Here is a 27,931-nt window from a genome sequence, read left to right on the forward strand (position 1 = left end):
TAGGGCATAGGGATTTTTGAATCACCCCTTTCTGAATCTAGGATTCAGTTTGTGAAATCAATTCCAAATACAAAAATATCTAACTATAAATGGGGAAAGAGAGAACAGACTCTAATCCTGAACATATTCATTCATTCATTAATTCTTAGTATTTATTGAGCACTTACTTACAATGGAGCATCGTACTAAGCGCTTGGTAGAATACAACATGCTTATCGAAGAAATCGTTTTGCCTTTACTTCCCTTTTTCAGTTTACTCTTTGTTTATTGACTACTATATCAGTTACTGAGATAGAGACTCAGTTTTGCATTGGCATGGTCTTTTGTGGGAAGGCTACTTTGCATCTTCTCAGTTGCTCTTTTTTCAGTAAAACATTTACTACTGGGGCCTTGAACATTTCCCCTTCAACTGACTTGACCACGCAGTAGCAAAACAAGCTGGTTTGGAGTCAGCTAAAGAAGGAGGATCATGACCAGTGAGTTATTCCTTTTGCCTGCCTGTGCCTGTCTCTCATCTCTCTTGACATTCACCCACTCTGTCAAGTCCTTAGTACAGTGTTCTGTACACTGTAAGAACTCATTGAATATCATTAATTGATTGACTGATGATAGCGAGGAGACTCTACTTTGATGGGGTATGTGAAGAATATAGGAGCCAGGTATGGCAGGACTGTCATAGCAGCAAGGATGCGAATCATCTTCTCTTCATCTCACTCAGACTCTTAAGCACCATATTTAAAGTGGAGCAGAGAGAGACATACCCTCTCAGGGTTGCACCTGGAGAGTTTACAGTACTCTACCAGTCTCTACCATGGGAGGGAGAGTCAAGCAGAGGCATATCCATTCCATTTCTACATTGGGCAGTGGCTGTCGAGTGGCAGGTAATCTGTTACAAGTCAAAGCTCACCTGTGCTGGCCAGCAATGACATGGGAGAGAGTCGGAGGCGGGGACTCATTTTACCTCACGGAAGGAGGTAATGGTAAATCACTTCTGCATTTTTACCAAGAAAACTCTTTGGATACACTACCAGGATGATTGCAGATGGAGGTGAGGGACTCCGGGAGAGATGTGTCGATGGCATCTCTATGGGTCGGAGGCAACTCTGTAACATAAGACAAGACATGACAGAGGCAAGAGATTATTTCACTTCTTAGTAAATGTCCCAAAACCATCTCAGAACAAACTGGAAAGCACCCCCAATTTTTATCTTCTCCATTGATTAATGAATAAACCACTCCACTTCTGCTTTTTTTTTTAAAAAAAAAAGAACAGCCTAATTCCATCCTCTTCCCTTTGGCTCCATATCCCCATTATAATGCCTACTTCTGCATATCAAATCTTTCCTCTTCCTCCTCTGCCCTTTTTTCTAAGCTACAAAGATCACTTTCTGGTCACTACAAAGTCCTCTTCTCCCACTCCTGACAAATGATGAGATTTTCCCAGCTAATTTGGAGTTGAAGTTTTTCTGGAACTAATAGCCGGCAGTTCTTTTTTCTGGAACTCATAGGCAGGTCTTGGATTATAATAATATTAATTATTGCGGTATCTATTAAGCGCTTAATTCTGCCAGGCACTGAACAAAGTGCTGGGGTGGATGCAAATAAATTGGGTTGGACACAGTTCTTCTCCCATGTTGCACTCACATTCCTATTTTACAGAGGAGATTACTGGGGTCCAGAGAAGTGAAGCAACATACCCGAGGTCACATAACAGACAAGTTGCGGAGCCAAGATCAGAACTCATAATCTTCTGACTCCCAGGCCAGTGCTCTATCCAGTATGCCATGCTACTTCTCCTATATTGCTATCGAAACATCACCATGAATTTCAGGCAGGCTTTGGGGGCCATGAGTTCCCCTTCTGTGTTTTTTCCAAAAAAGGTTGTCCTTCCACAGTAAGGAAACATTCAACATTTGCCTGTGTGCCTTTTAATATAATGTGGGCTGTTGAGGAAAATACAGTGAACATTTGTAGACACGGTTTCTGCCCTCCAAGGCTCATAGTCTAAAAAGGGGAAGTCAATACCTACAGGAAAATGTTCAGACCTCAGAAACTAAACAGATAAGCTTAACAGTAAAATAGAAATGAAAAATATGAAATTGAAAACAATTCAGACGATTCATTCATTCAATTCTTTCAATAATACTTATCGAGTGGTTACTGGGCACAGAGCACTGTACTAAGTGCTAGGGAGAGTACAATACAACAATAAACAGACATATTCACTGTTCACAACAAGCTTACAGTCTAGCGGCAGGGAGTCAGACACCAATACAAATGAATAAATTACAGAGATGTACATTCAGCCCCACATCTGATGAGGGGAGGGAAGAACAAAGGGAGCAAGTCAGAGTGAGACAGAAGAGTGTGAGAGAAGAGGAAAGGAAGGGCTTAATCTAGGAAGGACTCTTGGAGGAGATGCGCCCTCAATAAGGCTTTGAAGGGAGGGAGAGTTATTTTCCGTTGGGTTTGAGGAGGGATGGTGTCCCAGGCCAAAGGCAGGATGTGGGCTAGAGGTCAGCAGAGAGATAGGCAAGATGGAGGCACAGTAAATTGATTAGTAGTCTTTCTGGGGAGGAAGTGTCCTATCATAAATATCAGACAAACCACGGTCAGTTCAGGCAGACTGAGAACACATTGTGATGATATTAACTATAGTGCTTATAGCAGTAATAATAGTATTTCTTAAGCACATAAGCACTGAAGCAGTAGTAGTATTTCTTAAGCACTTATGGAATGCAGGACACTGTACTAAGCGCTGTGAGAGCATACACATGTAGGAATTAGACACGGTCCCTGTCTCTCAGGAAGCTGTCAGTGTCATTCATGCTCTCTTACCTCTCCAGTCATGTTCCTGTGCAACAGGAGAGTAGGCAGAGAAGGGTGCAGCACATTGTATCTGTCCCAGTGCTCAGTTCAGTGTTTGGCACATAGTAACAGCTTTACAAATATCACAATTATTATTAGTATTACACAGTCCTTCCTGGACAGACCAGCCAGCCAGACAAATGGTCGAGGTTGTTTTGCTAAACTCTTGTGCTCCTCACAGCTGCATGTCCTCTCTGTTAGTGAACAGTGGGAGGGCATACCCCCCGTCTCTCATCACTCCAGTCCATACTTCATTCCGCTTCATAGATCATTTGTCTAAAAAAAAAAAGTTCAGTCCATGTCTCCCCACTCCTCAGTCACCTTCAGTGTCTGCCCACTCAACTCCACATCAAACAGAAACTCCTTACCATAAGTTCTAAAGCACTCAGTCAGCTTGCCCCTCCTATCCACCTCGTACTGATCTCCTTCTCCAGCCCAGCCTGCACAATTTGCTCCTCCAGCATCAGCTTATTCACTGCCCCAATCTTGTCTTCCTCACCAACATTTCTCACATCCGCCTCCCGATCCTGGAACTCCCTCCCCTACCATATACACCAGATCACCACTCTCTCTACCTTCAGAATATTATTAAGGCTACATCTCCTCCGAAAGGCCTTCTCTGATTAAGCCCTCTTTTCCCCTGCTCCCTCTCCCTTCCGCATGGTCTATGCACTTGGATCTGTGACCTTTGGACATTTGATATTCGATCCATCCACAATGACCTTTGGACATTTGATATTCGATCCATCCACAGCACCACATCACTTAGGCACTTATCTTTAAATTATATACTGTAAATCATTTATTCATATGAACAATTTCTCCCTCTCTAGACTGTAAATCCACTGTGGGCAGGTAAGGTGTCTGCCAACTCTCTTCCAAGTGCTTAGTCCAAGGCTCTGCACCTAGAAAGTGCTCGATAAACGATCATCATCATCAGTGGATTTACTGAGTGCTTACTGTGTGCAGAGCACTATATTGTTAGGGAGAATTCAATACATAGAGATGGTAGACATGATCCATGTCCACTATGAACTTACAGTCTAGAGGATGAGAGAAAAACTAAGATTGTACCATTTGCTGCTCTATGCACTAGGTTTCTCCACTATGCTCTATGCCCATGGCTGCAGTTAATTTAATATTAGGATGATCCTTTCCTGTTGACCTTCAAGTTTGTTCTGGCTTGGGCTAGGTCTAAATAGCCAAAAGAGAGGGTTCTATGAATATGTGGCAAATTGGTATGTGTTGGCCTATACAGTAATTTGAATTTATTCCAGCACAAATTAGTTTTGTCAGAATTATCCAAGAAAAGTTTCCTATTAAACTTAAATTTTAGGAAAACGTATTTAATTCCCCCCTGCCTTCTCATGTTTCTTTCCTTGAAAGAAACACTCGTTCTAAGTGACTTCTAGGCTCTCCAACTCATCCCAACCTAGATATCTGTTCTTTTTACACATCATTCCCCAGCATACACTACGTGATATAAACTCAGTGTGGGCAGGGAACATATCTACCAACTCCTCTGCATTGTACTCTCACAAGCACTTAGTACAGTGCTCTACAAACAGCAAGTGCTCAATAAATATCATTCATTCATTCAATCATATTTACTGAGTGCTTACTGTGTGCAGAGCACTGTACTAAGCTCTGGGAGAGTACAATTCAGCAACAGAGACAATTCCTGCCCACAGTAGGCTCACAATCTAGAAGGGGGGAGACAGACATCAAAACAAGCAAGCAGGCATTAATATAAATAGATAGAATTATAGATATGTACATGTATACAAAAGTGCTCTGGGGTGGTAGAGCAAAGGGAACAAGTTGGGGAGATGGGAAGGGGAGGGGGAGCAGAGGAAAAGGGGGGCTTAATCTGGGAAGGCCTCCTGGAAGAGGTGAGACTTCAGTAGGGCTTTTAAGGGGGGAAGTGTGATTGCTTGGTGGATTTGAGGAGGAAGGGCATTCGAGGCCAGAGTTAGGACTTGGGCCAGGAGTCGACAGCGAGACAGGCGAGAACAAGGCACAGTGAGAAGGTTAGCACCAGAGGAGGAGTGTGCAGACTGGGGTGTAGAAAGACAGAAGAGAGGTGAGGTAAGAATGAGCAAAGTGATGGAGAGTCAACAGTGAGGAACTTTTGCTTGATACGAAGGTTGATAGGCAACCACTGGAGACTTTTGAGGAAGGGAGGGATGACATACCCAGAACGGTTCTGTAGAAAGATAATCCAGTCAGCAGAGTGAAGTACAGACTGAAGTGGGGAGAGACAGGAGGTCGGGATATGATGAGTGATTGTACTAGAGAAGCAGCGTGGCTCAGTGGAAAAAGTCTGGGCTTAAGAGTCAGGGGTCATGGGTCCTAATCCCAGCTCCACCACCTGTCAGTTGTGTGGCTTTGGGCGAGTCTCTTAACTTCTCAGTGCCTCAGTTACCTCATCTGTAAAATGGAGATTATGACTGTGAGCCTCACATGGGACAACATGATTACCCTGTATCTCCCCCAGCACTTAGAACAGTACTCGGCACACAGTAAGTACTTAACAAATACCAACATTATCATTATTCAAGTGGTAGCAGTTTGAATGGAGAGGAAAGGGCAGATCTTGGCGATGTTGTGAAGGTGAGACTGGCAGGTTTAGGTGGCAGATTGGATATGTGAGGTGAATGTGAGAGTGGAGTCAAGGATGACACTAAAGTTGCGGGCTCGTGAGATGGGAAGGATGGTAGTGCCATCCATAGTGACAGGAAAGACAGGGATAAGGCGGGGTTTGGGAGGGAAGATAGGAGCTCTGTCTTGGACATGTTGAGTTTTAGGTGGCAGGAGGACATCCAAGTGAAGATGTCCTGAAGGCAGGAGGAGATGCAAGCCTGGAGGGAGGGAGAGAGAACAGGGGAGAAGATATATATTTGGGTATTATCCACCTAGAGATATTAGCTGAAGCCATGGGAGTGAATGAGTTCACTAAAGGAGTGAGTATAGATGGAGAATAGAATGGGACCAAGAACTGACCTTGAGGGACCCCTACAATTAGGGGATGGGAGGGGGAGGAGGATCCCACAAAGGAAACTGAGAATGAACAGCCAAAGAGATAAGAGGAGAACCAGGAGAGGACAGAGTCTGTGAAGCCAAGATTGGCTAACATGTTGCGGAGAAGGGGATGGTGGACAGTGTCAAAGTCAGCTGAGAGGTAGAGGATGATTAAGATGGAGTAGGATCCATTGGATTTGGCAAGAAGGAGGTCACTGGTGACCTTTGAGAAGGTGGTTTCAGTGGAATGGATGGGATGGAAGCCAGATTGAAGGGGGTTCAGGAGAGAGTTGGATGAGAGGAATTCAAGGCAGTGAATATAGATCACTTGCTCCAGGAGTTTGGAAAGGAAGGGTAGGAGGGAGACAGGATAATAACTGGAGGGGGCTGTGGGGTCACGGGAGGGTTTTTTTGGGATGGGAGAGATGTGGGCATGTTTGAAGGCAGAGGGGAAAAAGCCACTGGAGTGTGAGTGGTTGATGATGGAATTTGAGGGGAGGAGGGAAGGGGCAAGAGCTTCCATAAGGTGGGAGAAAATGGGGTCTGAAGTGCATATGGAGGGGGTAGCACTTGAGAGGAGGAACGAGATCTCCTCTGATGATACTTCTGGGAAGTATGGGAAAGTAGAAGAGGGGGTCCAGAGGAGGGGGGATGGAGAAGGGAGAGGGGTGAGTTTGGGGAGCTCAGACCTGATGGTGTTAATTTTCCTAATGAAGTAGGTAGCCAGATCACTGGGGGTGAGGGACAGAGGAGGAAGAGGGACAGGGGGCCTGAGGAGGAAGTTAAATATCCTGAACAGCTGACAAGGGTGATGGGCACGAGTGTCAATAAAGGAAGAGAAATAGTTTTGCCGGGCTGAGGAGAGGGCAGAGTTAAGGAAAGAAAGGACAAACTTAAAGTGGACAAGGTTAGCCTGGTGTTTAGATTTTTGCCAGCACCATTCAGCGGCTAGAGCATAAGAGCGAAGAAGGCAGACAGTGGAGGTGATCCAGGGCTGTGGGTTAGTGGTGCGAGAACAACGAAGGGATAGGGGAATGAATGAGTTGAGCTGAGTAGAGAGGGTGGAGTTGAGAGCATCTATTTGGACATCAAGAGTGGATAGGGAGGCTAGGTGGGGTGTGATGCTCTGAGAGAGATGGATGGGGTGGAGAGAACGGAGGTTTCTGTGGAGGAGTAATACAGATTTAGGGGGAGGAGGAGTGTGAGAGAGAAGGCAAATGAGAAGGTTGTGGTAAGAGAGAGCGATTTCAGAGTTGGTGAGGGTGGAGATTGTGCAGTGGTTAGAGATGATGATCTCAACTGTGTGTCTAAGTTGGTGAGTGGGCAAGGTGGGGTGGAGCAGGAGGTTGGCAGAGTTGAGGAGTGAGAAAAGGCGGGCAGCAGAGGAGTCACTGGGTACATCTATGTGGATGTCGAAGTCTCCAAGGATCAAAGTGGGCATGGAAAAAGAGAGAAGGAAGATGAGCAAGGGGTCAAAATGGTTAAAGAAGCTGGAGGTGAGACAAGGAGGGAGGTAGATGATGAAGGGGAATCTGGGGGTGGTGGGGAGGGGTGGTGGTAGAGGCGGTTGATATGGGCTTCAAAGGAGGGGAGGAAAGGGAAGGAGGGTTTGATGCGAAAGTGGCACTGCGGTGTGAGAAGAAAGCCATAATTCCTTTCCCTCTGAGTCTGGAAGATTGGGAGAAGAAGAGGACTCCCCTGGAGAGAGCAGCAGGAGAGACTGTGCTATCAAGGGAGAGCCAGATTTCGGTGATGGTGAGGAGGAGGAGAGAGCTGGACAGGAACAGGTCAAGGATGAAGGGGAGCTTACCCATATGAAGTGGGGGTTCCATAGGCCACACTTGGCAGCAGCTATGGAGGAAGGGAGTGTGAGGGGGGGACAGCAAAGGGAGTGGGGAGGGTTTGGTGAGGACTAAGTTGCCAGGAGCCAGCATGGGGGGGGAGGGGGATGAGGGGTGATGCTGAGACAGGAGGACAGGGATGAGGCCAGGGCAGGAGGGAGAGGAGGGAAGTGGTTGGATGGGAGAGGATTGGCGGGGGGCCTACACAGGGAGAGAGGGACAAGGGTTGGGACAGGTAGGGATTCAGGAGGGGTGAGGGCAGAGCAAGGGGAGGGGAGGAGCTGGGTGGGAGAGGGGATGGGGGAGGTGAGGACTAGAATCAGAATCGGCAGACAGGAGAGGGGGAAATGAAAGGTCATGGCGAGGTCAGTGAGGTAAAGGACAGCATTAAGAGCAGTTAACAATTAGCATATTATAGCAACAACAACATAATCCGGTGAAGCCCAGCGAAGCCCTTTTGAGAACTCACCTCCTTCAGGAGGCCTTCCCAGACTGAGCCCTTCCTTTCCCTCTGCTCCTCCTCCCCTCCCCATTCCCCCTTCTCCCTACCTCTGCTCTTCCCCCTTCCCTTCCCCACAGCACTTGCGCATATTTGTATATATTATTTATCACCCTATTTTGTTTATGATGTGTATATGTCTATGATTCTATTTATCTTGATGATATTGACACCAGACTACTTGCTTTGTTTTGTTTTGTTGTGTTGTCTGTCTCCCCTAATTAGATTGTGAGCCTGCTGTTGGGCAGGGATTGTCTCTCTCTGTTGACAAATTGTACATTCCAAGCCCCTAGTACAGTGCTCTGCACATAGTAAGCACTCAATAAATACGACTGAATGAATGAATGGTTGAATTGTCCATGGGTCATTCAGTTCAAAAAGGCTAATGGTTAGGAGAGCACAGGGGCTCTAGCTGAATTGTCGCTGAGGTGGCAGAGGGAGGAAGGAGTCCTGTGGATGGCAGTTCTGGAGATGATGAAATTGTTATAGGGTACATGGGAGTGGAAACGCCTGGGAAGAGGAGCAAATAACCAAATAACATGGGTTGGGTTGAGTAGATGAGAATGCAGGTAGTTACTAAAAGTAACAATGAGAACAGGGTAATTGTTACCGGGTAGGGGCAGTGGTAGTCAGCCATATCCAGCCAGAACAGAGGGAAGGCAGGAGGGAAAGGAAGATGGCTGGGGGAGCTGGGGGGAAATCTGGGGAACACCATGTCCCACAGTCCCAGTTGGCAACCTGGTCAAGCTAGATGTCACTTCGAGGGGCGATTCTAGTGATCATGGGAGTGGTCCCCAGCCCAGAGGTGCTGGTTAGTCAGCAGTGGCATGGACTCTCAAGGGTCCCAGATTAAATTCTGACTCTCAGCAGGCCCTATGGGAGGGGCCTCGGTGTCCTCGGGTGGGGGATACTGGTGTCTTTGCACAGAGGGTCCGTCCGGGAGGTGATGGACCATAAGCCCAGTCACAGGCCATTGAGGCCCAACTACAGGCTCTTCAGGAAGGGTGATCTCTGTGCTCTCGTGGGAGGTTCCAATATTACTGATTGATTGATTCTTTCCTTCCTTCCTTCCAGTCTTTCCCCACTCTTGAGCACTCTGAGAAGAGAGTGGAGAAGCAGGAGGAAGACAGCTGACTAAGGGCCTTAAATCCAGTAGTTTCTGCTTGATGTGCAGAGTGGGCAAGGGTAAACATTGGAAAGCAGTGAGTATCACTGGGGGTATTTGAAGAGTGGGGAAAGGTGTGCAGAATATCATTTTAGAAAAATTATCTGGTCAGCAGAGTGAAGTATGGACAGGTGAAGGGAGAGCCCGGAGGCAGAGATGTCAACAAGGAAGCCGATGCAATAGTCAGGCCACTATATGACAAGTACCCGCACCAGTGTGGTGGTTCAGACAGAGAGGAAGGTAGAGGTTTCCAGAAATGTTTTGACCTTAAGCTCAGTGTGGGCAGGGAACGTGTCTATGACTCTGTTGTATCATACTCTCCCAAGCACTGGTATGGTGCTCTGCCCACAGTAAGCTCTCAATAAATACCGTTAATTGAAAGAAGTACTGAAAGGACAGCAGTGGACAGCAACTTGGCATGAAGGTCTCAACCAAAAGCATTACAAGTGGTAAACCAAACAGCATGTTACTGGAAAACCTTCGTAGGCATTCAGCATGGGCTATTACCCCTAGATATTCTTAGTCATTCCTGAAAACAATGCTAGGCTTTCAAGCAGCATGGCCTAGAGGATAAAGCATGGGCCTGTGAGTCAGAAGGACCTGGGTTCTAATCTCCACTCTGCCTTTTATCTGCTGTGTGACCTTGGACAAGTCACTTCACTTCTCTGTGCCTCAGTTACCTCATTTGTAAAATGGAAATTGAGGTTGGGCTCCCCATGTGGGACATTGACTGTGTCCAACCTTAGTAACTTGTATCTATCTCAGCACTTAGTTCAGTGCTCTGCACATAATAAGCGCTCATTAAATACTATTGAATGAATGAACATAGTAAAAGCTTAACCAATATCTTTTCAAATAAGAAAGTTGGGAGATCACTGCAACAGACAGAACACAGTGAGGTGCTGGAATCAAAGGAGTCATTTGTTTTGAATAGAAGCTTAGAGAAGGTCATGAAATAAAAAGGGAACAACCATAAGTAATGGTAGGTATGAAGAGTAAACACAAGAGCCCTTCTTAGTGTTTGCATGATGTAACAAGAACAGCTGTTTCCACGGAGATAATTTCAGAGACACCTGCATCCTTGGGGAAATTTCACCATTGTTCACATTACCTTCAAATATGAAGAAAAAAATCCACCAGTGCAATATCTGGAAGTATGATCAGAACTACCAGAATCTGCCTAATCTCTTAGTGGGAAAAACCCATGGTTATTTGAAGAAATAGCTCCATTAGTTACTAATGAATTTCACTGAATTCACAATGATCATTTTTCAAAAAGAACTTTCCATACTTTATTAGAATATAAAACCAAATTCATACAGAAAACCTGCACATTGACTTCCTTAAATAGTTTTCACAAAGCTCTTTCCTGTCCAAAACACTTAGCAGAAGTTTTAAATTCAATAGCTTGAAGAGGAGGTTAAAATAAAATCTGAGGCAGATTTTAGAATCGTTTTAAACAATACCCGGAACAACTATTAATAAACCTGGGGTTCTATGTATGGGTGCTGAATATTTCACATCAAAAGTTAGAGGCTGTCAGCTGCAGATATGTTACACACTTCCCCTTCTACACTAAAAGCAACTTCTCTGTGACCCATCCTTTGATCCTGCCTGTATCTGAGAGTTATTTGCCCTCCAAATGCCAGTTTGTTGTTTAGGAATAACTTTACACTAAGTTGAAAATGTGAATGGTTCTTGGAGGGGTGATGGTGGGGCAAATCTCCATAAACCTCAGACAACCATTTAGGTAATGTTCAGCAAAAGCAGGTTATCTTCTGCTTGAACTCACTGCTTTATATGTTAAATGGAGACTTAGCAAAGCAGGTCATTCAAACACTCACTAGACAGAGCTCACAGGGAAGAGGTAATGAATAGTCAGTGAACCGGGTGACATGGGCTTAGTTCCGGTAGTTTTGACAGGCCTCTGGCCACTGTACAGAGATGAGTTAGGAGAGATATCAATGAGGTGAACTTACTGAGGTGACTCTCCTGGTTTCTTTCCCTGCCCTTGTTGAAGAAAGTCCAGTTCTGCCTTACTATAGGCTCCTCTGTGGGCTGGAGTTGTTTGGAGAAATCCAACCTGGTTTGGAGTCACCTCCAGCTTCTTGCAGGAAACAGGATTGGTGTTCAGGCTGGACTAATGGTTTGTACTTACTCAAGGGTTTCAGGGTTTCACATTACCAATCTAGAAGCCATTCAGGGCCTCTCCATGGAGGCATGTGTGAGTCCATGGGGTTCTGCCAAACAAGGTGAAATTGAAGCAACCAGTGGCCCGGGCTAGTGAGATGTAGTCTTTTCCCAAAGTACAAAGTTCAACCCTTTCAATCTCTCTGGAGCATGTGTATCCCCTACTTTTGGAAATGGTGGCTCCTCCCTTGAACCACCGGGGTGAATTTGACGATATGGAAAGAGGTGAATATCTGCCCCCCAGGCTGGATTCTCAGCTTGTGGGGTTGGTGGCCTGGCAGCTCGGCTCTGTCCTGAGATTAGCTGCATTGACTCAGCTATTCGCTCTAGCTGGGAAATTCAAGGTTGCATACATAGACTGCAGCTCCAAGACGTTTTGACTCTGGGCCATTGTCTGGTGCCCAAATGGAAGGAGATCTGGAGTGTGTTCATCAGCAGAGGGAACCTGAATTCCAACAAAGGCAGAAGTTAGAACATGGAAAGACAAAAGGCTCTTGCTCCCTCCCTACCTCCAACAGCCTTGTGAGGAAGCCAGGAGGCCAGTGAGCAGATAATTATTATTATTATTATTATGGTATCTGTTAAGCATTTACTGTGTAGACACTGTTCTAACTGCTGGGGTAGATACAAACTCATCAGGTTGGACACAGTCCTTGTCCCATGTGGGGTCACAGTCTCTATTCCCATTTTACAGATGAGGGAACTGAGGCACAAAGAAACGAAGTGACTTGCCCAAGCCCACACAGTAGACAAGTGGTGAAGCTGGAATTAGAACCCACGACCTTCTGACTTCCAGGGTCATGCTCTATCCACTACACCATGCTGCTTTCTAAGCCCTAAATGATCTTCCCTTCTCCTCCCTGGGAGGAACTGCAGCATTTTTGCTTGTCAAAGGACCTCAGGATTTGGGGGTCAACTCAGTTTTAGTATGTGAGCTCCTGGGGCAGCTGCCAATTCTTTCTGACCCCCAAATAACTAACTGTCTGTGGTTTTATGCAGGAGGAGGTAGACAGAACTTGTGATATAAGCAGCTGCACCTCAGAAGGGTGAGAAAAGTGGGCCCTCACACCCCAACCCTACCTTGGCTGAGCCTGTGGGGAGAAGTAGTGGTTTATCTTGTGTCCCCTACAGGTCACTGCCTCTTTCAGACCCTTTGAGAGTATCAATTCCCCTGCGGAGTACAGGCCTCACAGGCGAGCACTGCCTTGACAACCTCACCTTCTCAGGTTAAATGTGAAGATCAGCGTGAAAAGCCCCTCATACCCTGCCGCCCCTCTCAACACGCACACCATTCCACCTTTCCTTTTTCTCACCATTCATTCATTGAATGGTATTTATTGAGCGTTTACTATGTGCTCAGTATTAAGCACTGTACTAAGCACTTGGAATGTACAATTCGGCAACAGATAGAGATAATCCCTGCCCATTGACGGACTTACAGTCTAATCGTTGGGCTTACACCATGTGACTCCCCAAAGGCCAACTACTTTATTTGAGTCCTTGAATAACTTTCTTTTACAGGTCAGGTCTGTAACACTGATAAAAGGTTATTACCCAGATACTGATCCATTTAACAGCTTTTGATCTAATGGAACCTCAGAGGTTACTAGCAAGGGTATCTGTGGCTGTCAGCATTTACAACAGTGGCTCCTTGTGGACAGGGAACAGCCCTATCAATTCTAAATGTACTCTCCAAAGCACTTAGTACACTGCTCTGCCCACAGTGAGTTCTTGGTAAACAGTATAGATTAATTGATTGACTTGATGATGGACTGTGTACTGAGGAATTTTGCTGACTGTTCAGATAAAGCTGCCAAACTATCTTTTACTATTTTTTCCCAGGGTCCCAAGGGATAATTGTTTTCTTTTTTCAAATAGGGAGCCAGTTATGGGGTTGAACAGTTAAACATTGCTGATCATACCATTATCATCATCAATGGTTTTTATTGAGCACTCAGTATGGGTGCTGAGCACTGTTCTAAGCACATAGGAGAGTACAATACATCTGTGGTGAGCTCTGTCCCCACCTATTTTGTTGTAATACACTGTGAAACCAGCACCACAAGCAAATCAATCTGCCACCTGGCTCCATTTCTCTGCTAATATTCCATCACTGCTGATGCCCCAAGTACTTTCACAGGACTCTGAGAAGGCAGAGAGGCAGAGAGGCAACTAACCAGGGCAACTGTGAGAGCTCTGGCACGTGCCCCGGGCAGCAGAGCCACAGGAGTGACAGCAGCATCCAACCAACCAGCTGTGTTCCTTTTGTTCTGACCCTTCCCTCTTCCCTCGCTGTCTCTGTGGAATGAATCATTTGCCATTCTCATTTTTGTGTTTCTTAGCAAGGTTTGAACGTTCGGCTATTTCTGTGATTTCTGACTCCTTTTTGCAGCTGTGAGGTCTACCTTTTTAAATCCAGCTCAACATGGATTGGTTCAGTTGACGTGAACTGCCCCAGAATTAAGGTGGCCCAAATTTCATTTTGGGGGCACTATCATTCAATCAATTACAGAGCAGTATATTAAGCATTTGGGAAAGTGCAATACAGTTGGTAGATGTGATCCCTTACTACAAGGAGCTGAAACAGTCAACAGAAATCCTTTCACTAAACTTCTTGGATTCTCATTTTACAATCCAGTTTTCCTATGCAAAATATTTCCCTATCCTAGCAAAAGGAGCGAAAGTGAAAAGACAAGATAGTGTTCTCATTTCTTACCTCTGCTTGCCTGATGATTTTCTTTGACTGAACTACACCTGTATGGAAACAGTTCAGATAGTTACAGTCACAGCCTTCAGAGAATTACAGCATCCATGCATACAGAGTTCCTCTCACCCTTTGGGGCCATTTTGAAGAGGGAAAAAAATTGTAACTCTTCAATAGGCTGCAGGATGAAATAGTCACGGAACCTTAAAAGCTTTCCATTAATAATAATGGCATTTGTTAAACACTTACTATGTACCAAGCAATGTACTAAGCTCAGGGAAAGTTACAAGAAAATCAAGTTAGACATAGTCCCTGTCCAACATGGGGTTCACAGTCTAAAGGGGAGGGAGAAAAGGTATTTCAACCCTATTTTACAGAAGAAGGATCTGAGTCACAGAGAAGTTCACACAACAGGCAAGTGGCAGAGCCAGGATAGAAATCCAGGCCCTTATCTCCCAGCACTTGGCCATGGTGCTACTGCACTGTTACCTGTTGGGAAATTTTCCAAAGATGAGGGAGAAAACTAGGAGAGGGAGTTCTTCCAGTCAGAAGAGGCTGATAATATAAATGAGGGTAGTAAGATTTGTCTTCCATCTGAAGCTGAGAAAGGAATTATTACTTATTGAATCAAGACAGAGATTGAGATAGCCAACTATAAAGGGAAGGGATTATCTTGTATTTACTGTTTGGAGTGCTTGACACATAGTAAATACTTAATAAATACCTTAAATAAATTAAAAATGAATAACCTAATTGTAGCATTTGTTTAACACATACTATGGCACATCAATCAGTGCTATTTAGTAAGGGCCTTCTCTGTAGAACACTATACTAAACACTTGGGAGAGCACAATGCAGTACAGTTGCTAGACACAGTCCCTCCCCTCAAGGAGTTTAAAACCTAGAGACTGAGACAGGCAGTAACATAAATTAGAGGTAAGGAAATCACTTGAATATAAAGATATATGTTTAAGTGGTTTGGGGGTTAGGTTGCAGGAATCCCTAAATGTTCAAAGGATAAAGACTCAGGTTAATCACTGGCCTGGTTTGTGGAGTCTGCCTGAAAATAACAAATTTATTAAATGTGAAATAAGCAGAACCCCATTTCTGGAAAGGGAATGTACTCATCATTTTTTTCAGGCCTAGCTCCAAATTACTGTAGATTATTAATCATCTTCTTCTTCTTCAAATGTCGTCAAATCGTTTCCGATCAGTAGTGACTCCATGAACACAGCCTCTCCAGAATGTTCCACCTCTACCTTAAAGTCGTTCTGGTACGTATAATCATAGAGTTTTCTTGTTAAAGGTACGGAAGTGGTCTACCAGTGCCTTCTTATGCTCAGTAAAAACTTGAGTCTCTGCCGCTGTCTTTGATCAACATTTTGATCACTTGATAATTCGCCTTTGACTCTATCCCATGCCGCTGCTGCCCAGCACAGGAGAATCGACTTTGACACTTCAGCTTAGACCTTTCCATTATGGGTAACCCTACATGACACATCTCTAAGCTTCATCAGCATACACAGACTCTCCTGCCATGATAAGTCGTTGATTCATAGGAGAGAATCATATTCTACAGTTATTTATATTTATGATTGGAGAAAATTCAGAGTCCCAATTGACTTACCTCGGCGCCTTATGTTGCAGAACAGCAGCAGCAAAAATAAAACAAGTAAAACTGAACAGACTCCAAAAAAGATGATCAAGAGCGGAGTATGTTTTTCTTCGTTACTGCCTTTGGGAAAAAAAACCTCTGTTTTATATTTTATTTGCTTAAAAAATATAAACCTACACTTCATCAGGGTTTAGGGGATCATTTGGATAGTAGAAAACTAGCTATCTAAATTAAGAGCTTGACTAGTTTGCTTTTCATAGTTGAAAGTTCAGCTATTTGAATAAAATTTGTTTTGTTTATCTCAGTACGTTTCAGACTATGGACATGCAGATAACCAGTTTTGTACTATATAACTGTAAATACCTACCTAGCTATTTCTGCCTACATTAGCATCTAAAACCTTTAGGAAATTGCCATGCCGTACGCAAAAAATTATACCAAAATCCATGAAAAGTAGCTTTTTGCCTTGCTTAGTATCCGTCTATATAAACATATCAAGTCTATGAGAGAAACACAAGCAACTATTTTCATCCAGGAATCTACATCTCTGCCAGCAACATTGCTTTGCCTGAGAGAAAGTCATAAGGATAGGGTGAAAGAATGTGGATGATGTGAAGTGAGCCTTCAACACTATAAATTTGCGAGTAGGGCTCCAATTGCCATGTCGACACTGTTAATAGTGACATCTCTAAATGCCCAGGACAATGACCATGAAGGTAATTCCTTTCTCAATAAACTACAAACTACTCAATAAAATGTAGCATCTGAGTCTAGAGATGAATTTAGAAATAATCAAAAAAGAGAAACACTGTAGGAAGCAAATGTGGCATCTTGGGCCCTGCCCCAGGGAATTTGTAAGCTAAAAGTCCCTACGATGTTCACACTGGTGTGAAAGGTCAGCAAGGAGGTTGATATAGTATTCAGGTCGACTACAGTACCTGGGAATTTTCCTCAAATCAATACACCAAGGGTCATTTTTAAATTATAACTCCTAACTTTTGTCTTAATGATATGAAATAATCCTACTAGAGAAACACAAATTATAAACTACAACTGCCATCTTCCTTTGGCTTGAAAGATTTCCTCCAGATGGTGTGATCCTCAATTTAGTTGCCCCTATTGTTTGCGGTCATCAATTCTGTGTAATAGACATGAGTTACCCTCCTCTCTCAGCAGGCAAGCTAGCTTCAGTTTTAAAGATATAAAAGTACTTTACTAAGAATAAACATTGAACTGGAACTATTTAAAAATAAACAAAACCCCAAAGCAAACCATTACCATTAATCAAGAATAGCTGTCCCAGTTCTATATATTAATAATATAGTAAAGGTATAAAACACAATATATCTTCAAAGCATTACTTTCCCTTGCACAGATGAAAGCAAAAACTAGAATTAAGCAAACTCAAACTCCCAGAGAAGATTTTGGTTCCAGTAGCACTGCATTTATACTTATTCTCTATGCTCTCAGGGGCATATGATTCCTTGAAAGGGCCTTCTCTCAGGCCTCTGCTCACTTGAACTTCCTGGTGAAGGAGATAGACCCTGCTACCTTCCAACTCATCCTTCCTCGATTCCCGGTCCCTCACCTAAATAATACTATCACCTAAATATATTACTATCACCTAAGTAGTAATGGAGAATTGGTTTAGTGTCTTGCAGTGTCATCCAGAGAGAGAGTCTTCCTCTATAGGGGTCTCAGTCCCTGTTAGCTCTTTAAAAACTGGTATTGCATTACAATCAATCAGCTGTATTTATTGGGTGCTCACTGTGTGCAGAGAACTGGATTAAGCTTTTGGGAGTGTGCAATATGACAGAGTAAAATATGACATTCCCTGCCCAGAACAAACTGTAGGGTTAAATCGGTCTTCACTGTGCCCAGATCATTCGAATAAATGGTAGGGTAGATATAAAATAATTAGTCAGTTAATCACATTTACTGAGCACTTACTGTGTGTGGAGGACTGCACTAAGCGCTTGAGAGAATACAGCACAATAATAGAACAGACACATTCCCTGCCCATAGTGAGTTTACAGTCTAGAGGGGGAGACAGACATTAGTATAAATAAATTACAGATATGTAGATAAGTGCTTTGGGGTTGGGAGAGGGGATGAAAAAGGGGAGCAAGTCAGGGAGAAGCAGAAGGGAGTGGGAGAAGAGGAAAGGAAGGTTCAATCAGGGAAGCCTCTTGAAGGAGATGTGCTTTCAATAAGGCTTTGAAGAGGGGACGGGAATAATTGTCTGTCAGTTAGGAGGAAGGGCGTTCCAGATCAGAGGCGGACATGGGTGAGAGATTGGTGGCAAGATAGACGAGACTGAGTTACAGTGAGGTTAGCATTAGCAGAGCTAACTGTGTGGGCTGTGTTATAGTAGGAGAGTAGTGAGGTAACATAGGAGGAGGCAAGATATTTGAGTGTTTTAAAGCCATTGGTGAGGAGTTTCTGTTTCAGTTGGAGGTGGCTGGGCAATCACTGGAGGTTCTTGAGGAGAGAAAAAACATGGCTTGAACACTTTTGTAGAAAAATTATCCAGGCAGCAGAGTGAAGTATGGACTGGAATTGGGAGAGACTGGAAACTGGGAGGTCAGCAAGAAGGTTGATATAGTATTCAGATTGACCACAGTCCCTGCCCTACACTGGGTTTACAGTTTAAGGGAAAGTAAACAGGTATTTAATCCCCATTTTACAGACAAAGAAACTGAGGTCCAGAGAAATTAGGTGGTTTGCTCAAATTCACACAGCAGGCAAGTAGCAGAGCTGGGATTAGTTTAGGAATCTTGGTTCTGCACAGAGAAGCATGATTTCCTGCCCAATCAGAAACCCCATTGTTGTGTGAATGTATGCGTTTGATTACAGTGCAATGGAAGCTATACTCCAGAGGCAACTTCGCTGATAGAACTGCAAGCAGAAACTGAATTTTCTTAGCTATGTCTCCATCTAAAGAGTGGAGTCTACCTCTATCCCCTTCATCTGTGCCTCTAACTTCATCCCTTTACACTTTATTAAAGCACTTGCCCCCTCTCTTCTGCCCTATCTCAACGCCATCTTCAACCCTGTACTCTCCAACGACTTCTCCACTGCTTTCAAACATGCGCATGTCTCCTCTATCCTAACAAAACTTCCCTTGACCCCATGCTCCCTGAAGTTATCACACCATCTCCTTCTTGCAAATCCTTTCCAAATTCCTTGCAGTGAGTTGTTTACACTCACTGTCTCCATTTTCTCTCCTCCAAATCGCTCCTTGATCACCTCCTATCTGGTTTTTGCTACCTTCATTCCACAGCCTCTATTTCATCCCAATCCTCCTAGTCCTCTCAGTTGCCGTCAACACTGTGGTCCACCCCCTTCTCCTCAAAACATTATCCAACTTTGCATTCATGCATATTGTCCTCTTCTGGTTCTCTTATTCATTCAGTAGTATTTATAGAGCACTTACTATGTGCAGAGCACTGTACTAAGCGCTTGGGATGAACAAGACGGCAACAGATAGAGACAGTCCCTGCCGTTTGACGGGCTTACAGTCTAATCGGGGGAGACGGACAGACAAGAACAATGGCACTAAACAGCGTCAATGGGAAGAACATCTCGTAAAAACAATGGCAAATAAATAGAATCAAGGCGATGTACAATTCATTAACAAAATAAATAGGGTAACGAAAATATATACAGTTGAGCAGACGAGTACAGTGCTGTGGGGATGGGAAAGGAGAGGTGGAGGAGCAGAGGGAAAAGGGGAAAATGAGGCTTTAGCTGCAGAGAGGTAAAGGGGGGATGGCAGAGGGAGTAGAGGGGGAAGCACTGTACTAAGTGCTTGGAATGTACAATTGGGCAACAGATAGAGGCAATCCCTGCCCAATGATGGGTTCACCGTCTAATCAGGGGAAACTGATTAGATGAGGGATCTTAGGTAAGTCCTGGGGGAGACTCTTATCTCTCTGACCTCTCATTCTCAGACTTTGTGGGCCCCTCTACCTCCCACTCCCTTATTGTGGGAGTTCTTCAGGGCTCAGAGCGGGTCCCCTTTTATTTTTCATCTACACCCACTCCCTTGGAGGACTCATTCATTCATTCATTCAATAGCATTTATTGAGCACTTACTATGTGCAGAGCACTGTACTAAGCGCTTGGAATGTACAAATAGGCAACAGACTCACTCCCCCGGCTTCAACTACCACCTTTAAACAGATGATTTCCAAATTTACCTCTCCCTCCTGGACCTGACCTTGCTCCTTCTCTGCAGCTCTTGCATTTCCCATGACTTCAGGACATCTCTACCTGGATGTGCTACTGATGTCTCAAACTAAGCATATCGAAACAGAACACCTTATCTTCCCACTCAAATCCCTCTCTTTGTCTTTCCCATCACTGATAATACCACTATTCTCCCTATCTCACAAACCCTAACCTTGGCATTATTCTTGACTCATCTCTCTAATACAACCTGTATATTCAGTCTGTCACCAAATCCTGTCAGTTCTACCATCACATTACTAAAATCTACTCTTTCCTCTCAATCAAAGCTGCTACTAATCCATTCCAAGCACTCACCTAATCCTCCTAGTCTGCTGCATCTGTATCCTTGCTCACCTCCCAGGCTCCTGTTCTCTTCCCACTTCAGTTCATACTTCACTCTGTTGCCCGGATCATTTTTCTAAAAAGATATTCAGTACAGATCTCCCCACTCCTCAAGAACGTCCAGTCATTGCCATCCACCTCCACATCAAACAGAAACTCCCTAACATCAGCTTCAAAGCACTCAATCAGCTTGACCCTTCCTATCTTACCTCATTGATCTCCTACTATAACCCAGCCCACATACTTCCTTCCTCAAGCACCAGTTTGCTCACCATGACCTGATTTTATCAATCTCACCACCTACCCTTTTCCCACATTTTCCTTCTGTCCTGGAACTCCCTCCCCCTCCAAAGCCTTTTTTTTAATGGTACTTGTTAGGCACTTGGTATGTGTTAAGCACTGTTCTAAGCACTGGAGTAGATACAAGTTAATAAGGCTAAGGACACATCTCCTCCCAGAGGTCTTCCCTGATTAAGCCTTCTTTTCCCCACCTTCCTTTCCCTTCTGCATTGTAGACAGACTTGGATCTATTCCTTTTAAGCATTTGATATTCATCCCACCTTCATCTTAACAGCATGTAAGTATATATCTGTAATTTATTTATTTATATTGATGCCTGTCTCCCTCTCTAGTCTGTAAAGTCGTTGTGGGCAGGAAATGTGTCTACCAACTCTGTTGTACTGTACACAACAAAGGGTTTTGTACAGTGCTTTACATACAATAAGCACTTGATAAATACCATTGATTGATGTTGGATTGATTTAGGATTTCACTGTGGAAATCACCTTGGTGAAATTCCAGGTAAGATACCATTTTGTTAACAAAGAAGTGAAAATATAAACAACCACAAAAATGTCAGGGTGTTTCTTAGAAGGTACCTTCTTATTGGATCTGTATAAGATTCAGTGATGTTTTGACATTTAAGATCAAGGAGCGGTGTGGCCAAGTGGAAAGAGGCCATGTTGAGTGATCTTAGGCAAGCCCCTTAACTTCTCTGTGCCTTAGTTACCTCATCTGTAAAATGGAGATTAAGAGTGTGAGCCCTTGTGGGACAGGGTTTGTATCCAACCTGATTAGCTTGTATCTACCTCGATGCTTAATACAGTGTTTAGCAGATAGGAAGCCCTTAACAAATATCATTTTTTTTAAAAGAGCATAGGCCTGGGAGTGTGAGGACCTGGATTCTAATCCCAACTCTGCCATTTGTCTGCTGGGTGATTCTGGGCAAGTCACTGAGCTTCTCTGTGCTTCAGTGACCTCATCTGTAAAATGGGGATTCAATCCTTCTTACTTAGACTGTGAGCCCTGCATGGTTTATAGGTTTATTATCATCATTGTCATCAGTGGAATTTATTGAGTGCTTTACTATGTGCAAAGCACTACTCTAAACACTTGGGAGAGTACATTTCAACACAGCTGGTAGATATGGTCCCTGCCCACAATGAGCTTAGAGTCTAGAGGACCAGATTTATCTGATGTCATGTGACACAATCCTAATAACTACTCCCTCTCATCTCTAGTCATAGAATGATAAGCAACTCAGGATTAAGGATCTAATGGTGTTCACCACTAAGAGAAAATTAAGCAGAAGTTCTGCTGGTGCAGTTTTGTTTGTGTTTGTGTGTGTATCTATCTCTTCTTCACTGAATTTGGACTACCCCTAAGGAATTCCTGTATTTTTTAAAACATTTGTTAAGCCCTTACAATGTTCCAGGCACTGTACTAAGTCCCACAGGGGGCTCACAGTCTTTAATCCCCAATTTACAGATGAGGTAACTGAAGCACAGAGAAGTTAAGTGACTTGTCCGAGGTCACATAGCAGATAAGTGGCAGAGCTGGGATTAGAACACAGATCCTCTGACTCCCAGGCTGTGGTCTTTCCGCTAGACCTCCAAGCTTTCAAAGAAAAGTGCACCCGGATCGGTGCTCTTTGGGCATTTAGTATTCACCCCACCCTCAGCCCCACAGCACACTTATCTAGATATCTATTTAGTAAATTAAACTATTTATTTATATTAATGTCTACCTCCCCCCAGACTATAAACTCACTGTTGGCAGGGAAGTTGTCTACCAGCTCTGTTGTACTGTATTCTCCCAAGAGCTTAGTATAGTGCTCTGCACACAGTAAGCCCTCAATAAATACCACTGATCGAGTGATTAATTGCTTGAGAGAGAATGCAAGGTTAAAAGACCTGCTCCTCAGTGCAGGGATTCTTCTATCTTAAATAGCCCCTTCTGGGGAGTTTTCCATAACAGAAGCTCTGCCTGGTGCTATGGCATGGTGGGAGGTGTCCAATCTGCTGCTGGAGGAGTTCTGACTGTTCTCACCTTTCCCAGGATTCAGAGTCCTAGTTCAGACAGCCTTGCATCTGGGTCTCTATGGCTGTTTGGTCTCTCTGGTGACCTCCCTCCCTACCATCCTGTACCTGCAGTGGCAGTTGGGGAGGTGGGCTCCGATGTTGTAGCACTTCCCTTGGGGAGAGGAAGGAGGGTCACTGACAGTGTGATGGCTCCAGGCTTATTCAGTCCATTGACTGTGATGACATAGTCTCCACTGTCGTTGAGTCTCAGGTCCCGGAGGATCAGAGAAAGCATTTCAATATCTAGTTCCACTCGGCCTTGATGGTGCGGACCACGATTAAACGACGACTCTGCACAGTGGGTGTGATTCCCCCAGTCAGTTCTGACAGAGCAGTTATGGCCTGTGAAGGAGCCAAGTGCTTCATTCCCAGAGCGAGTCCATTTAATAGTCAGAGGATTAGGAACTGATGTACAGAATCTGAAGGGAAAGGGCAGGCGAACAAACTGACCAACTGTTCCACTGATTGAAATGTTAGAGTTTACAGTGAGAAGAACCTGGTGTTTTTCAGCGAGAAGAGCCTGAGAGAATCCTGAAATAGAGACCATGACATCAATAGATCACCTATCCATAAACAATGTTTAAATGTTGTTTATTCAGAACCCTGTGACCCCCATCCCCTGCCCCCACAGGAAGAGGCGACACTTTCAGGAGAGTTTTCATGGGAGAGACCCAACATCATCTAAGAGGGTCTAAGACTGTACAAAGGAGTCTCACTGTGGGCTCTTAGATTGTAAGCTCATCTCTAGACTGTAACCTCACTATGGGCAGGGAACGTGTCCACCAACTCTAGTATAATTTCATTCATTCAATAGTATTTATTGAGCGCTTACTATGTGCAGAGTACTGTACTAAGCACTTGGAATGTACAGATCGGTAACAGAGACAGTCCCTGCCCTTAGACGGGCTTACAGTCTAATCGGGGGAGACAGACAGACAAGAACAAGGGCAATAAATAGAATCAGGGGAAGAAAATCTCATTAAAACAATAGCAAATAAATAGAATCAGGGTGATGTACATCTCATTAAACAAAATAAATAGGGTAATGAAGATATATACAGTTGAGCAGATGAGTACAGTGCTGAGGGGATGGGACAGGAGAGGGGGAGGAGCAGAGGGAAAGGGGGGAGAAGAGGGTTTAGCTGCGGAGAGGTGAAGGGGGTGGTAGAAGGAGCAGAGGGAAAAGGGGAGCTCAGTCTGGGAAGGCCTCTTGGAGGAGATGAGCTTTAAGTAAGGTTTTGAAGAGGGGAAGAGAATTAGTTTGGCGGAGGTGAGGAGGGAGGCCATTCCAGGTCAGGACAGACAAGAACAATAGTCTTCCAAGCACTGAGTACAGTTCTTGCACACAGTAAGGGCTCAAAAATTCTATCGATGATGCTTATAAGTGAGTGAAGGTATTCATGGAAAACAATTAAGCAACCTCTTTTATTCAATCTTCCTTCCCCACAATCACTCAGCTGCCATGCAACTAGCTTGTGGAGCCTCCTAAGCCTTTTCCAGCTTCCTTTCTGTATCTGTTCAGTGAGCTACTATTCCATGCTCCACTATTATTATAACAAGCACAGGACCTCTCCCATGGCAATAGACACAGTGCGGGACTGTGCAGGTTCCAATCTACACTACCCAATGAAATCACAATTGGGCTGTTATTTTTAAACCACTTGAGAAATCACAAATCATTCGTTCCCTCAATGGCCCTGAGAGGAGAAGGTGATGATGATGATGATGATGATAATCTCCCTTCTAGGCTGTAAGCTCATTGTGGGAAGGGAATGTGTCTGTTATATTGTGCTGTAGTCTCCTAAGCACTTAATACAGTGCCCTGAACACAATAAGCTCTCAATAGATGCAATTGATTGATTGATTTTTAAAGCACTCATTATGTGTCAAGCACTATACTCAGTCCTGGGGTAGACACAGATAAGCAGGTCCCACATGGGGCTCATAGTTAGAGTAGGAGGGAGAACAGGTATCGAATTCCCATTCTGCAGGTGAGAGATCTGAGGCACAGAGAAGTTGAGTGACTTGTCCAAGATCACACAGCAGGTAAGTAGAAGAGCTAGGATTAGAACCCAGGTCCTCTGACTCCCAGGTCAGTGCTCTATACATTAGACCATGCTACTGCAATATTTATTTGTTTGAACAATGAAGGGAAACTGAATAATAGTGGTTCTCTATCAAGGCAGAATAAGGGTTGATTTGCCAGACCATTTGTAGAAACACCCATAGAACTTTCTCACCAAAATGGTCAGTTAATAGGAGCTCCTCCTGTAGACTGTAGCTCCTCATGGGTAAATTGTACCTACCAACTCTTTGAACGGTACTTTCCCAAATGCTTAGTACAGAACTCTGCACACAGTGTAAGTGGTCAGTAAACTCCACTGAGGATTGATTGGTTATGCAAAATACCCGGCAGCCTGGGAAGCATCCAAATTCTGTATCATTAGAGAGATAATAATGAAAATGACCTACGTTTCTAGGATGAGGTTTAGAAATCTGATGAATCTATTGAAATGAAACTGGTATCTTTGGTTTCTTTTCAGTTTAGGAATACAATTTTTAGGAGGAATCTGTGCCACCAAGACCATGGGCAATTTAGCCAATTCTATGTCAGGTGATAAAACTGGTTGCTGAGCAGCTTAAAATGTCTCAGGAGCTGCTTCTCTTGCTGTGCTTCCTACTTTCCTCTCAAGAAGCTTGCAAGACTATTGGACTTGTCCAACTCATATAGAAAATGCTTAGAGGAAGAAAAGTTCAGAATAAACATCAAGGTTCCTCATCCTCAGATTTATTCACATCAGAGAAGATACGAGTAGCATTCTAAATTCTAAAAAAGGAACCCCAGTAATGGAACTCTATGTTCATTCTCTTACAACACACCAAAAAATATTACCTAGCTCTCCAATTGACCAGATAAATGCTCTACATTGCCCAGCACAACAAACTCTGCTCTTAGGATTGGATTAAATTTGGTGTGACCCCCAGAATGTTGTTTCATAGTAGTATTTACTGAATTCCCACTTGGTGCACTGTACTAAGCACTTGAGAAGTACTGAATAAAGAAGTGACATGCTTTCTGGCCTCAAGGAGCTTACACTCTAATGGAGGAGGAAGCCAAAAATATTTGAGTCATCAAAATCAATAATTGAATGTATAATGGAATAAAGCATACACATAAGCCCGTTGAGGATGAGTACAAATACGTTCGTAAATGTGTAAGTTGACTGTTGCATTTATATGGCTTACAGTGCTGGGAAATTAATTGGGGAAGGCTTGTTAGAGGAGGAGGAATTTGAAAGGAAAATGAATTAAATGATGAGTCATTTGGTACAGTCTCATGCACGCAAACATCTTAAGACTGCGGCTGGGCATGAGTTGTGGCCCTTACAACTCTTGTCTTTAGGATATTTTACGTTTAGGCTGAAATGGAGACAATCCAGTATGATTGAGATCCTTGTTTTTCGGGGGGGGGGGGGTTTGTTGTTTTAATGGTATTATTTGTTAAGTGCTTATTATGTTCCAGACACTGTTCTAAGTGCTGGGATGGATACAAGCTAATCAGGTTGAACACAGTGCCTGTCCCACATGGGGCTCATAGTCTTAATCCCCATTTTCCAGATGAAGTTACTAAGAAAGAAGTGAAATCAGCGTGGCTCAGTGGAAAGAGCCCGGGCTTCGGAGTCAGAGGTCATGAGTTCAACTTCCAGCTCTGCCACTGGTCAGCTGTGTGACTGTGGGCAAGTCACTTCACTTCTCTGTGCCTCAGTTACCTCATCTGTAAAATGGGGATCAACTGTGAGCCTCACATGGGACGACCTGATTACCCTGTATCTACCCCAGCGCTTAGAACAGTGCTCTGCACATAGTAAGCGCTTAACAAATACCAACATTATTAAATGACTTTGCCAGAGTCACACAACAGACAAGTGGCAAAGTTACGATTAGAACCTAGGTCCTTCTGACTCCCAGCCCCTACTCTATTCACTAGGTCACGCTGCCTCCCTTGTTGGCTAAATTCAGCTGGGTACAGGGATTCCTCACCCCAGATCCCTTCCCAGACTTACCGAGAAGTAGGAGGATGGAGGAGAAACTCTGGCTATGCTGAAGAAGCTTCATGGCTCCCCAGATTCAGGGTCTTCTGAGGAGCCTCTCTGCCCTCTTCATTCCACTGAGCCTCTCTGATGTGTCAGCACAGTGCCTTCTCACCCAAGAATGGTCTGAGCGTCCTTCTGCCTCCCCTCCCCAACATCTGCCCTCCCGATAGTCACAGCACAGCCCTCGTGTGAAGCTGAGAACAAACTATTAGGCAATTTTGACCAAGGTGAATGTAGTGTCAGCTTCTATCATTCAGATGGAGGAGTTCAGCGACCGAGCAATTTTTAGATGCCAGTGTCTTGAAAGTCGCACACTTGAGTGTGAAATGTTACTGAGAGATCTCTGCACAGATCCATTCCTTAATAGGACGTGAAAACTGTAAAATACATTCAGAGACCCAAGCCACTTTAAACCAATGAGTAAAAAGACAAGAAGAGAATGTAAATCCTCCAATTTCTTGCACTCGGTGTATTCTCCCTTGAAATTTATTATGTCTGACTTCCAAAGTACACTTTAATCCCTATTAACCAGCCATGCCTCACAAAAGAATTTGGCAACTGAAATGTCTAGAAGTTTTGACTAAAGTGCACTTTGAGGGAGCTTGAATTATCTAGATATTTTACAGATTCAGTAGGTCTTTAGAAAATTAGTCCTTCATATCCTCTAGACGGTAAGCTCGCTATGGGCAGGGAATGTGTCTATCAACTCTGTTGTGTTATACTCTCCCAATAAATACCCCTAATTGATTGATGTATCTTTACTACAAAAATTAAAGAATGTGTTTATCTTCTGGTTTGTTTCCTTCAGATGTTGGGACCTGGTCTTTTAGGTGACCTATACAGAGGTTAGCATCTTTACTAGTATTTTGTAATAATAATAATAATGATAATAATATGGAATCCATTAATCACCATTAATATGTCAAGGATTGTGCCAAGTACTATGGTAAATACAAGATAAACTGGATCAGACACAGTCCCTGACCCATATGGGGCTCA

General features: G+C 43.9%; 1 protein-coding gene across 2 annotated transcripts; it reads right to left on the bottom strand.

Moving 5' to 3' along the window:
• Positions 1-1,075: 1,075 nt before the first annotated feature.
• LOC103171087 lies at positions 1,076-27,028 on the bottom strand. 2 transcript variants are annotated; one of them, XR_003760435.2, is made up of 6 exons: positions 26,903-27,028; positions 22,905-23,369; positions 15,916-16,023; positions 14,301-14,338; positions 11,374-12,029; positions 1,076-1,103 (listed from the first exon to the last, which is right to left on the bottom strand). XR_003760435.2 is itself a non-coding variant. In XM_029067107.2 (5 exons), exons 1-5 carry the CDS (start codon positions 26,952-26,954, stop codon positions 11,898-11,900), a joined length of 795 nt encoding a protein of 264 aa, XP_028922940.1. In that variant the 5' UTR covers positions 26,955-27,028; the 3' UTR covers positions 10,659-11,897. The 2 variants fall into 2 exon arrangements, 1 of the variants encoding a protein (XP_028922940.1); XM_029067107.2 differs by lacking the exon at positions 1,076-1,103 and having other exon boundaries at positions 10,659-12,029.
• Positions 27,029-27,931: the final 903 nt, after the last annotated feature.

The sequence above is a fragment of the Ornithorhynchus anatinus genome, chromosome 6 (assembly GCF_004115215.2).
Source record: "Ornithorhynchus anatinus isolate Pmale09 chromosome 6, mOrnAna1.pri.v4, whole genome shotgun sequence".
Classification (NCBI taxonomy): domain Eukaryota; kingdom Metazoa; phylum Chordata; class Mammalia; order Monotremata; family Ornithorhynchidae; genus Ornithorhynchus; species Ornithorhynchus anatinus.